This window comes from Papaver somniferum, chromosome 10 (genome assembly GCF_003573695.1).
Source record: "Papaver somniferum cultivar HN1 chromosome 10, ASM357369v1, whole genome shotgun sequence".
In the NCBI taxonomy this organism is placed as follows: Eukaryota; Viridiplantae; Streptophyta; class Magnoliopsida; order Ranunculales; family Papaveraceae; genus Papaver; species Papaver somniferum.
In genome coordinates, this window is record NC_039367.1 from 122,925,044 (window position 1) to 122,937,076 (window position 12,033).

The 12,033-nt window shown below is 40.6% G+C and overlaps 1 protein-coding gene across 1 annotated transcript; it reads right to left on the minus strand.

Moving 5' to 3' along the window:
- Positions 1–5,714: 5,714 nt before the first annotated feature.
- On the minus strand, positions 5,715–6,305 carry LOC113316171 (glutamic acid-rich protein-like). The gene has a single exon (XM_026564389.1). It carries the CDS (start codon positions 6,303–6,305, stop codon positions 5,715–5,717), a length of 591 nt encoding a protein of 196 aa, XP_026420174.1.
- Between the last annotated feature and the right edge of the window lie 5,728 nt (positions 6,306–12,033).

The following is a 12,033-nucleotide window of genomic DNA, read 5'->3' on the forward strand; positions in this document are numbered from 1 at the left end:
CAACAACAAAATTGTCTGCATCCCAGCTTTACGCTCCGGTTTATGATGCTGAGTTCCTGGAACCTCCAAAAAGCATCCCCGAACCTCCAAGCAAGATCTGCAGCGTTCCACTTCCAAGTTGGAAGACAATTGAGAGCACTGCCAAACCTTCATCAGTGGGTACTAAATCTGTCAAATCGCCCACCACACCGCTCAAGCGTCGTCAAGGTCAAGGTACGGCTCACAAAAAGTCAAATTTCATTACTGATTATGATGTTGAGGGTAGAGTCATTTATCTCCGCTGAAAATATTAACAATTAACAGTGGAGGTAGATGAAAAGTCTCCCCGCCCCGAAGAATCATGCCAGAGTGAGCAATCACTTGATGAAGAAATTCGAGATGCACCACGACAGCTGCAAGATGGTACAGACTACATAACTGATGACCTTGAGACTATCAACATTAGAACAGAGGAAAACCCGAGGCCAATTTTAATTAGTTTTGCTCTCTCATCTGAGGAACAAGAAGGATTGATCATCCTATTGAAAGAATATCAAGATATCTTCGCCTGGACGTACGAAGAGATGCCCAGCCTAGATGATAAATTGGTCACTCATCATCTCCACATCACTCCCGGTTCCAAACCTATCAAGCAACCGCCCAGGCAATTCAGACACGAAGTTGAGGAACAAATCAAGGTAGAGATCCATAAACTACTGAAAACAGGATTCATCAAACCCATTCAACATCCAACATGGCTGGCGAACATTGTCCCAGTAAAGAAGAAGAACGGTCAAATCCGATGCTGTGTAGATTTCAGGAACCTGAATAAATGTTGCCCGAAGGATGATTTTCCTTTACCCAACATTGATATGCTCGTCGATGCAACCAGCGGTCACGACATGTTTTAATTCATGGACGGTTACATCGGGTACAACCAAATCAAGATGTATGAACATGACGCTAACAAGACTGCATTCCGGACTCCCATTAGAAATTTCCACTACACAGTAATGCCTTTCGGCTTGAAGAATGCAGGAGCCACTTATCAGCGAGCCATGACCGCAATATTCCATGACATGATGCACAAGCAAGTAGAAGAATACGTTGATGATGTGGTAGTGAAATCAAAGACTCGAGCGTCCCACCTGGACATTCTGAGACAAGTCTTCGAGAGGTGCAGAGAATACAAACTAAAAATGAATCCTATGAAGTGTGCTTTCGGGGTTTCTTCTGGAAAGTTTCTTGGATTCATAGTCACTACAGAAGGAATCAAAGTTGATACAGACAAAACGAAAGCCATCACTACCATGCCTCCTCCACGAACTGTGAAGGAACTCCAGAGTTTCATAGGCAAGGTAAATTACATTCGGCGTTTCATCCCTGGACTGGCTCAACTCATTGGTTCATTCACTCCTCTGCTGAAGAAAGGAGAAAATTTTACATGGACAGTCGTTCAACAAGAGGAATTTCAGAAAATAAAACAAATATTACTATCACCTGCTGTCATGAAATCTCCAGTGCAAGGACGACCCCTGATACTTTACACAGCCTCCAGCGATGTCGCTATTGGAGCACTCCTCGCCCAAGAGGATGAAGAAGGCATCGAAAGTCCAATCTACTACTTTAGTCGCACAATGAGGGATGCTCAACTCCGATATCCAAAGGTTGAAAGAGCGTGTATAGTATTGGTTCATGCAATTCAGAGGTTCAGACATTATCTACTATCAAACAGGGTCGTGTTGGTGGCCAAAGTTGATCCCATAAAGTTCTTACTGTCGAAACCTGCTCTGATCGGGAGACCAGCAAAATGGCTACTTCAAATGTCAGATTCGACATAGCGTGTGTCCTTCCAAAATCAAAGGACAAGCGGTTGCAGACTTACTTGCTGCTTTCCCTGGAGAAGACATCACAATGTTGCATGAAGAAGTGCCCGGTGAGTTTCCGGAAATTTCAATCATTCAAGAAGAAACATGGTTACTATATTTTGATGGATCTGCCACTCCGAGCAATGATACTGGTGGAGCGGGCATTGTGCTAGTATCTCCATCCGGTGAAGTCTTTTCACATTCATTCAAGCTAGATTTTCACTGCACCAACAACTCGGCATAATATGAAGCTTTTCTCCTAGGGTTATCTTTATCCAAGAAAGTCGGAGCAAAGCACTTAGAAATCAGAGGAGACTGAAAGTTGTTGGTCAATCAATTGAATGGCGTATACTCTCTCAAAGAAATAACACTTGCTCCATTCAGGACCGAGGCGCAACGACTATTAACTCATTTTTCTGATGCAACAATTGTTCATACCGGCCATACCAATAATAAACATGCTAATTGTCTAGCGACTCTAGCATCCAAACTACAATTTGAAGGGTCCGAGAAATCCATCACTGTACAAAGGCGCTCTGTATCATCTACTTGGATTACTCAAGTCGAAGATGCTCAATCGAACGATTGGCGATATTCCATCATTCATGAATTGAACAATTCTCTTAATGAGGGGAAAATTAGTCTCAAGGAATTGAAAAACTTTTTCCTGCTGCACGGAGCGTTATACTATCGCAATCCTGATGGATCCATGTCACGATGCCTTGGAGATGAAGAAGCCAGTTAACAACTCAAACACATACATGAGGAAATATGTGGGCAAACCCTAGTGGTCACACTTTACAGAAGGCTTCAAAGGCTTGGTTACTATTGGCCCTCTATGGAAGCTCAGTCGAGGATGCTACAAGGATCCTGTCCCAATTGTCAGACACCACCTCATCATTTGGAGATTCTAACAATCCATCACACTGGGGACTGGAGAGAGCCTTACATAAAGTATCTTCGCGACAACGATCTTCCATCAGAAAAGAAGGGAGCAATCAAACTCATTCAGAGGGCCAAACATTTCGTCTACCTGGAAGGGATTTTGTATCGCAAAAGCTTTGGTGGGAACCTCCTGAGATGCTTGGCTGAACATGAAATTCCTACAATCTTGAAAGAGATGCATGAAGGTGAATAGCAAGGAAAGAAGAAATTATTTCTCCAAATTCATGAGAAATATTATTGGCCAACCATGGAAGATGATGCAGCCGCATATGTTCGAAGATGATGCAGCCGCCTATGGAAGATGTCATCAATACCAAGTTCACGGTAATCTCATTCACACTCCTTGTCTCCCGTTAAATTCTGTGAGCAGTCCATGGCCCTTCTACAGCTGGGGACTGGATATTATCGGGAAAATCAATCCAGCATCTTCGAAGCAACATGAATATATCATTACAACAACTGAGTATTTTACCAAATGGGTTGAAGCTATTCCTCTTCGAAGCACCACTGGAGTCACAATTACAGCTTTTATCAAAGAATATATCATATGCAGATTCGGCGTTCCTAAACACATTATCATGGATAATGGAACTCCTTTTGCCAACAAACATGTTGCAGAACTGCTCGAAGAATACGGAATCAAACAGATTTTCTCCACACCATACTATCCCCAAGGAAACGGACAAGCGGAGAGCACCAACAAAACCCTGATCCGGATTCTAAGTCGAACAGTTCACGACAATCCACGAACGTGGCATGAGAAATTGCCAATGGCTCTGTGGGCCTACCGAACCGCACCAAGAAGATCAATCGGGACTTCACCGTACTCTCTCGTCTATGGCGCTGATGCCATTCTTCCGGCAGAAATCAAGTTTCCTTCTCCAAGAATTGCAGCAGCCAGCGGGGTACAATGTGATGAAGCCGAGGTTTCAAATTCAAGAATTGCTGAATTGGACATGCTCGATTCAAGAAGAGAAAAAGTGGAAAAATATGTGGAAACCTACAAACAAAGGGTTTCCAAAGCCTACAACAAACTGGTAAGACCTCGAACATTTCAAGTAGGAGATTTGGTTTTGAAAACAGCAAAACATATCCAACAAGACATGTCCGCCCCCAAGTTCTCTCCGAAATGGGAAGGGCCTTATGTGATCATCAAGGCTGTATCCGGCGGATATTATAAAATCTTAGCTGTTAATGGAGGAGTGGAGGGAAACACCATCAATGGAAAGTGGCTCAAGGCGTATTACGCTTAAATGATCAGCAAACAATTACATGTTAATTTTCAAAATGTAATTTCTATTCCTTCAAAGAGTATATATCATGCTCATTCACTCAAAATTTACAATTTTCATGAATCTCACAAAAATACTTCCAATCATGTGCTTTATTCAACAAGTCTCAATCCCAAAACAAAAAAAAATCCCTCTCAAATGCTCACTCAGAGCAAACCATCCAACAGAGGATAATCTCCATAGACCCTGTCGAGCTTCTTCCGGAAATTTTTGGTCTTCATCTTCCAGTATTGGACTTCCTTCTCAACTCTTGCTGACTCCAAGGCAAGTGTCTTCTCCTCCTCCAATATGGCAGTGGTCGCAGAAATCGCATCAGCAGCAGCCGCCGCCTTGTGAATTTTGATCATCTCGAGCCTATGACAAAGCCATCCTATGTTGAACTGCAGGGTTTCGCAGTTTTAAATCATCTTGTCCCATCTGTGCAGTTCATGATTCTTGACATCTCGCAGATGCATCCGGTTCATATCCTCAATGATCGGTGACAACCCTGCAACTGTAGTCAGGAGGGTTGGTAGAAATCCTTTCCATACTTCAGTCGTAGCAATATGCCCGTACCTTCCCCAAATTTTGGTGTACATGGGGGCGTGACACCTAGGAATGAAGAATCCACCAACCACTTCATTATTCGGGCAATTGTTGATCATGGGAGCCTCAAATGGGAGTCCAGCTGTTGGATACTCAGGAGCATGAGCTCTAACCCCAGTCTTCACAGAATCAGTAGAGTTCTTGTCAACTCGGTTGCTGCTATCATCAATCACAACCACGGATTTCCCGTTCTTCCTTTTTCTAGCATCGACAACAAAGCGAACATCAACCTGCGATGAAACGAAGGAGTATTTAATTGACCATTGAGCGTGGTAAGAACTTCAGTCGAGAATTTATGGAATTACTTACAGACGTTCCGGCATCAGCAGGAGCCGACCTGTACCGGGCAGGAGCTTTAACAGCCCGTTTGGGTCTCAAGCTACAAGAGGAAGGCTGATTCTTCTCATTATCCTACGATAAATTGTTTTCTTTTATCAATCATCCTAATTGAACAAAGACAAGAGAAAATATGTAACTCACTGAGACAGATACTGCCACAGTATCGGCACGAGATTCAATTCTGGAAGAAACACTGCTTCTGGACATGGTGACGAGAGGTGAGATTTTGATCAAAATTTCTTTTGATAATACACAAAGGCAGCGGATGGTCGACTGTTTAAATAAAAACCTAAAGTACTACAAGTCAAACGTGGAAGCTTATCCCTTAACGGATAAACAAGTCTGTTGCGGTTTCTACTGAAACCCTAAATCTCGAATCAGATGCATGACCGATGGGAGAAACGTAACAATACTTGGGACTGACAGTTCGGGCATAGTCAACATTACGACTACGGATCAGTTGTCTAGAAGGCCACGTGTTTCCTACATAGATCATTTGATTGTGTTCCGTGGGTAATTATTGTCTACGTGGACATTGGTCCATCTACTGGAGATAGGAGGAAAGTTCAGAAAGGAGACACTACAAGGAATTACGGTTCGAAAAATAATCTCTAACGAAACATCTCTACAGCCAAGCTGCTCAAATAACCAGAAAATATCTATTTCAACGGAAACTAAATAATGTTAGAGAGATTCATGAGCAAGATTAATCGTCAGATTCGTCAGAGTCATCAGATTTGTCAGAATCATCAGATTCATCATCATCGTCCTTTGTGGAATCCTCTTCGAGTTCTTCATCATAATCATTATTAGGGCTATTGACGAAGTCCGGATGAATATCAAGATCAATGTACTTCCAGTAATCTTCTTCTTCACGCTCAGCTTCAAGGTCAATTTGAACCAACCTCTCAATCTCCCTAGTGCGTCGGTCTGGCTTGATTTTGCGCTCTGGTGGCACCCACACGGGTTCGTCTTCCGAAGCATCCGAGTCTGAAGCTACACCCTCAGCACGAGATTGAAGCTTCTCCTCAGCTGCTGATATCTGACGCTGGATTTGGTCCCTTCGTTGTCGACGATCAGCTAACATGTCATCTTCAGCTTTCCTTTTCAAGAGTTCCTCCCGAGTTACTCTACGGTTGTTAAGGGGTACGCCGCATTTCATTTCCGCAGAATGGTCCATCTTGGCGCGAGATTTTGTTGTAGAAATCTTCATCTCTGGAACCTTGGAATCCTCGTCCGAAGAACTGGAGGAATACTCATAATCATAGTCACTGCTACTGCTATTGGAAGTCACCATTGTCTGGAACCATAAGCACGGGATTACAGATATGCTAATACCGAATTCATAGCCAAAATGGTAATCCTTAATTCTTACCTATTTACGATTTCACGAACTTAGTGATAACAGCGTAAAACCCCAAAACTTGCTCGTTCTTTCAAACCTGCAAAGCCGAGCAAAAAACGTATTATTTAAAGTCAACATTGGCTTTTCATGAAACTATGAATAATTCACATAACCTTCCATGTGAACATTCGCTGATTTTTACGTGTACATACACTATAAAATCGCTAAACCCATACATACATTGTGAATCATCAACTCATAAATTGTTTGCTTTCAACAATTTTTTTCATAAATCAAAACTTTATTTATATTTAATAAAACGTGAATAAGTCACGTACCTTTTATAAAAAAAAATCGTGAGTTAACAACTCACGTAAATATATAAAAAAAAACTTTTTTGCTCAAACGAGCATTCGTCTATGAAACGAGGGTCTTTTCTATTTTGTAAAGGTCCACATATTTCAAATAAGATGTTGAAAGTTCACAAATAAAATTTTATCATGAACTCCAGGTCTTTTCAAAATTTCCTTTAACCCTAAGGATCATTATTTATTACTTTTATTGCGAACAAACCTACGTTCCTAAAAGTATTTGCAAAGTTCATGCTTTGAAAGTAAATTCGGGTTTTCATGAAACCTAATAAACAAAAAACTTTTCTACTGCAACTAGACCATGTCTATGCAAAATTTTATGTATCTCTTCCATATAAGGATTTTTTCTCGTTTCCTAAGCTAACGAACGGGAGCCTATATGCGTTTTCTAAAAATCCTTCATAAATCATGCGCATGCTTGCAACTATGGGGTTTCGTCTTGTGAACAATTCATGAATCATGAAACACACAGCAAAAAAAAAAGAAAAAATTTGCACGGACTTACCTGTCGGCGTCGGCCGGAAATCTGCCGGACGGTGATCGGACATCGGCGGTGTTGGAGCTGGCGTGAAATTTTTTTCCTCCTCCATGCTGCTCGAGCATACAATGAAGAGAAGATATGCTCAGTTGATCAACAATAAAAGAAATATTAGGGTTATTTACCTTTTATATTAGTTTTATTTCCAAAACCTAATACGCATGGGTTTCCTTTTTTGGGCTTGGGACCCGCTAACGCTAAACCGACAAAAATTGGGCTTTTTGATCAACCAAATCGGAAACACCTCACCTCTTCATGTTCACAAAATAACACTTTTTCATACCTTTAGGATCCGCATTTGAACATTTGCTCATATGTGACATCATTACGGCAAATCGTGGATTCTGACAACACCTTTTTAGACTGAGTTCAACCACTGATATCGTCGACTAAAAATCACCATTTAATGCATACTGCGAAACATGACTGTCCCTCGCTACGCAGGGGACTTAATGTTAATAGTGGATTTTCAACAAAGGGAAAAACCATAAAATTATGATACATGTTTCTGACACGGCTTTCAGGCATGCAACCATTCATATTTTATGAAGCGACAACGAGTATGTCTTTCGAGAAGCCTCCACTAGCTGAGCGTTCGATCCCTGACAGTTCATCGTGACCTCTATGCAGAATAACATAATTGGGCGGTTGATAGGTGTTGTAAACGCCTTGATATTTATCTATTGTTTATGCTTTCTTTGCGAGTTTTCGTGTGAATTATGTATCTTATGTTTACTTTTGAGTGTTTAGGTACTTTGGAGTCATTATGAGCGAAAGAAGAAGAAAGCGTCCATTTGGAGCATAAAGAGCAAAAGCGCCAATTCTCATGTGCAACTGCCATTGGAGGCGATGTCGAACCAAGCAAATGATATGAGACAACCACAACCACTACGACTTAGTATAGAGAAGCAAGAGGTAGATCTTAGTGTCCCTTAACTAATGAGTAGGTGTCTAAGGACATTATTTGGTTGACCCTTATCTGCTTCATCAAGGTGGCTATATCCACTAGCCTTATTCCTACGCATCCCTTAAGGTCAGAGAAGTTTATCTTCTCTCAATCATTTGTTCACTAAAAGAAATGATGAAAAGAAATTGTGGCTGCTGTAAATCGAGGATGAAATCGAAGAGAAGAAGTCAGATGTGCTACCATGATTTAATTGAATATTTGGCAGCAAGATGGTTCCATTTGTGAATATGAATTCGAGCACAGATGTAGATGAAGAACTCGGGGATAAGACGGAAATCGAAATGAGGGTTTCTGAGCTTCAATTATAAACAGAGATGGGTTCAATAGATTTTCTCAGATGGATAGAAGACATGAGCAGATTTATGAAGATATAGGGTTTGTATTGGTTTGTATTTGAGGATTCAGAGACAGTGAAGATAACCAAGGGTTGTTGTTGATTTCAGATAAGATGGGTTCGAATTGGAAGCTGATTTGGGTCAGTTCTGGTTTGAATTGGTAATGGTGGTACGATGGTTGATGTAAATGAAGAATAAGGAAGTAAGGGTTTGAGCTGAGTCTGGTTGTGGTGGTTTTGGCAGAAATGGATCTGGTATGAGCTTATGAAGTTGTCAAACAAGGATGGAATCGGACTGCACTGAGCAGGGTTGTGTTGCAGGACCAAAGCTGATCATAGATGGATGTTGTATTAATGGGTTTTGAGAGGTTGAGATGAACAAGAAATCAAGATGGAGGAGAAATTGAGGCTCTAGTTGAATCCGTGTTGGAGTTGCGCCATACATGGGGGTTATGATGGGTTTGAGCATCTGATGGAAATGGAAGATGACAGTTGCACACGGGCTTGGTGGACCAATTGGAGATGGGTTTTGAGAAAACCTAAATTTGGAAAGAGTATCCTTTTGGAATGGGAGAAGCATATAAATAAAAAAGTTTTTCTCTAAACCGAGATATCTCCATGAGGGAGACTTCTATTTGGTTTCTAAGGTTTCACATAATAGTTTTTCTTTGCTTTCTATGATGATTTCCATAAACACAAGTAGTTGATTTTGTTATTAGTTAAAGATGTAGTTGGATTTTGCAACCAAGTTATGATTTTTATGAATTAGTTTTCTCTCAATATTATCGTTTGATTTCTACTGCGTATAATAATTGCATGATTGATGTATTGCAATATGATTGAATGTTTGTTTGGTTTAGTCTAGAATTGATTGAACTCACATCCATAGCTATAGCTAATTTAGGGTTCATCATCGAGCGATAACCTTGAATACGAGTAGCATGATATGATTACGGTTTGTAGTGATACACTCTTGTAATCATATGTGGAAATTGACCTTTGTTCGAATTGTTTGCGCAATGTATTTCAATTGCATTGATTAGCCTATTTCTGAAACTTAATGCTCCTAGGAATTGAACTTAATTAGCGCAAGGCGTTAGGTTATTCTTTAGGTAGAGTTCACATATGCAGCTCTAATGTGTGTGTTGATGACTTAGGAAATTTACAGAGTATTCTTGCAATAAGGTATTCTTTGGCTTTTGATGATAGCGAGATTAAATACGAATTCTAATCATACATTCAAAACTTGTTTGCTAATGAAGATGAAACCTTTACCCAATATTTCACATCCTTGATTTGCGTGTTTATTTTTCATTGTTTTTGCTTTTATTTTATTTTAATTTATATAAAAATCAGAAAATCCCCCGTGTTACTTTTAGGAAACCGAAACATATTGACAACCTAATACCTCTCTGTGGGAACAATCCTTTCTTTCCCTTACTATATTATATATTTTGAGTAGTCAGAAAGTAATTTATTTTTGACGCATACGACATCGATCAGCGGTTCTCCGTAGATTGAGAGCTTAACGCCTTCAGGACGTCAGTGACACTCATTGTTCCCTGACTGCAGGAGAGAGACCCACCTCCACATAGAAGAATAGGTGGGCGGCGGACGCCTTCAGGACGTCGTGACACTTACCATTCCCTGACTATGTGGAGAGACCGTGTATAGATTCAGGCGGTTCTCCGTAGATTGAGAGCACTAACACTTTCAGGTCGTAAGCAACACTTGTGGCTCCCTGACTATGCACCCTTTGGATGGATATGACGCCTTAACTGGCTAATATCTTTCCTACAATAGATTAATTCTGCCGTGACATTTACCACTGAATTCCCAGAATAATCTATTATTGCTCATATTCCATGGTCGAATCCACGGCCTGATCCCATGTAATGGCAATAACCATTGCTCTGATTCCATGGTCGAATCCACGGCCTGATCCCATGGAATGACAATAACAACTGTTCCGATTCTATGATCGAATCCACGGCTTGATCTCATAGAATGACAATAAACAACTGTATTATCTCATTACTCCGATTCCACAAATCTCATGGAATGGTAATAGGTAATTTTATTACTCCGATTCAATAGTCGAATCCATGATCCCATGGAATGATAATGCCTGTTTTATTATTCCAAGTTCATGGTCGAATCCATAGTTCATCCTATGAATTGATAATAAATAAATACTTATTTTATTACTCCATTTCATGAATTATTCTCCACTGAATTTTGTGAATTAGTAATAAATACTCAACAACCGGGCATTTGGACCATCACTGAGTAAGCCCCACATAAATGGTGAAAGTGTACTCGACAATGATGCACGACTGAGCACCCGGATGCACAAACGAGCATCCAAAAATGTGGACAGATGAAGAATCCTACCAAAACTGGAGAAAAAAACAAATAATAAGAGGCGCCTAGAGGCCGGGCCCACCGGCCATGCCCTAGCCGTGGCCGGTCCCACGCCTCTTCCATTATTTTGCCCTATTTTGTTATTTTCATGGACTCATGAAAAACTCCTTCAATTTAGCAACTTTCCTTGTTTGAGTAAAACTCATGGATTCTCCGTAACTTCACGGATTCATGAAAAATAATATTATAAAATAGGGAAAGGTGTGCGGGACCGGGCAACCAAGCCGGCCGACCATGCCCAAGCCGTGGCCGGTCCCACACCTCACAATCCCTAGCTTTTTACAATTATTATTCCCTAAACTCATGAAACTCCTCCGTTTCAACGAAAACTCATGGATTCTCCATAACTTCACGGGTTCATGAAAAATAATATTATAAAATAGGAAAAGGTATGCGGGACCGGGCAACATAGCCGGCCGGCCATGCCCTAACCATGGCCGGTCCCACACCTTGCAATCCCTAGTCTTTTATAATTATTATTTTCCTCAATTCATGAAACTCCTTGGTTTGAGCAAAAATCATGATTTCGTCGTAATTTCTCAAATTTTGCTCGAATCATGAAAAACCAAAAGCCAACATGGTCACACGACCGGCTAGCCTCTCATGGCAATTTTAAATGTTAAAATAATCTTATTTTAGTATTTACAAAATATTGATCAATTGAGCATACATGCTCATTCCAACAAAAATCAAGAATTTCAGTCAAGATGAAACTCTTCTGAAAATTCACAACTTTACTCGAATGCACGTCAGGAAATAGTGAAACTCTCAGTACTGAGACACGGACGCCTTGGAAACACGTGCATGCCTTAGTTACCGACCAGAGTCATCCCTAGGGCTTGCACAAAGCCGTTCCCACAGGATTTCATAATTTTGACCTAATTTGCTCAACGGATAATGGGTCATTTGTCCAAATATTTTTAAATCACGGTTCAAATGGACGAGTAAAAAATAGTTTGGGTGAAATGGCCAAAAAAAATAGTAAGTTTAAAAAATAGCAAGGATGAATTTGAATACATCCTGTGTAAATTAAAAATAAGAAAAAA

Bases quoted from the DNA above. Each gene is read 5' to 3' on its own strand.
- LOC113316171 (XM_026564389.1), bottom strand. From the start codon at position 6,305: ATGGTGACTTCCAATAGCAGTAGCAGTGACTATGATTATGAGTATTCC.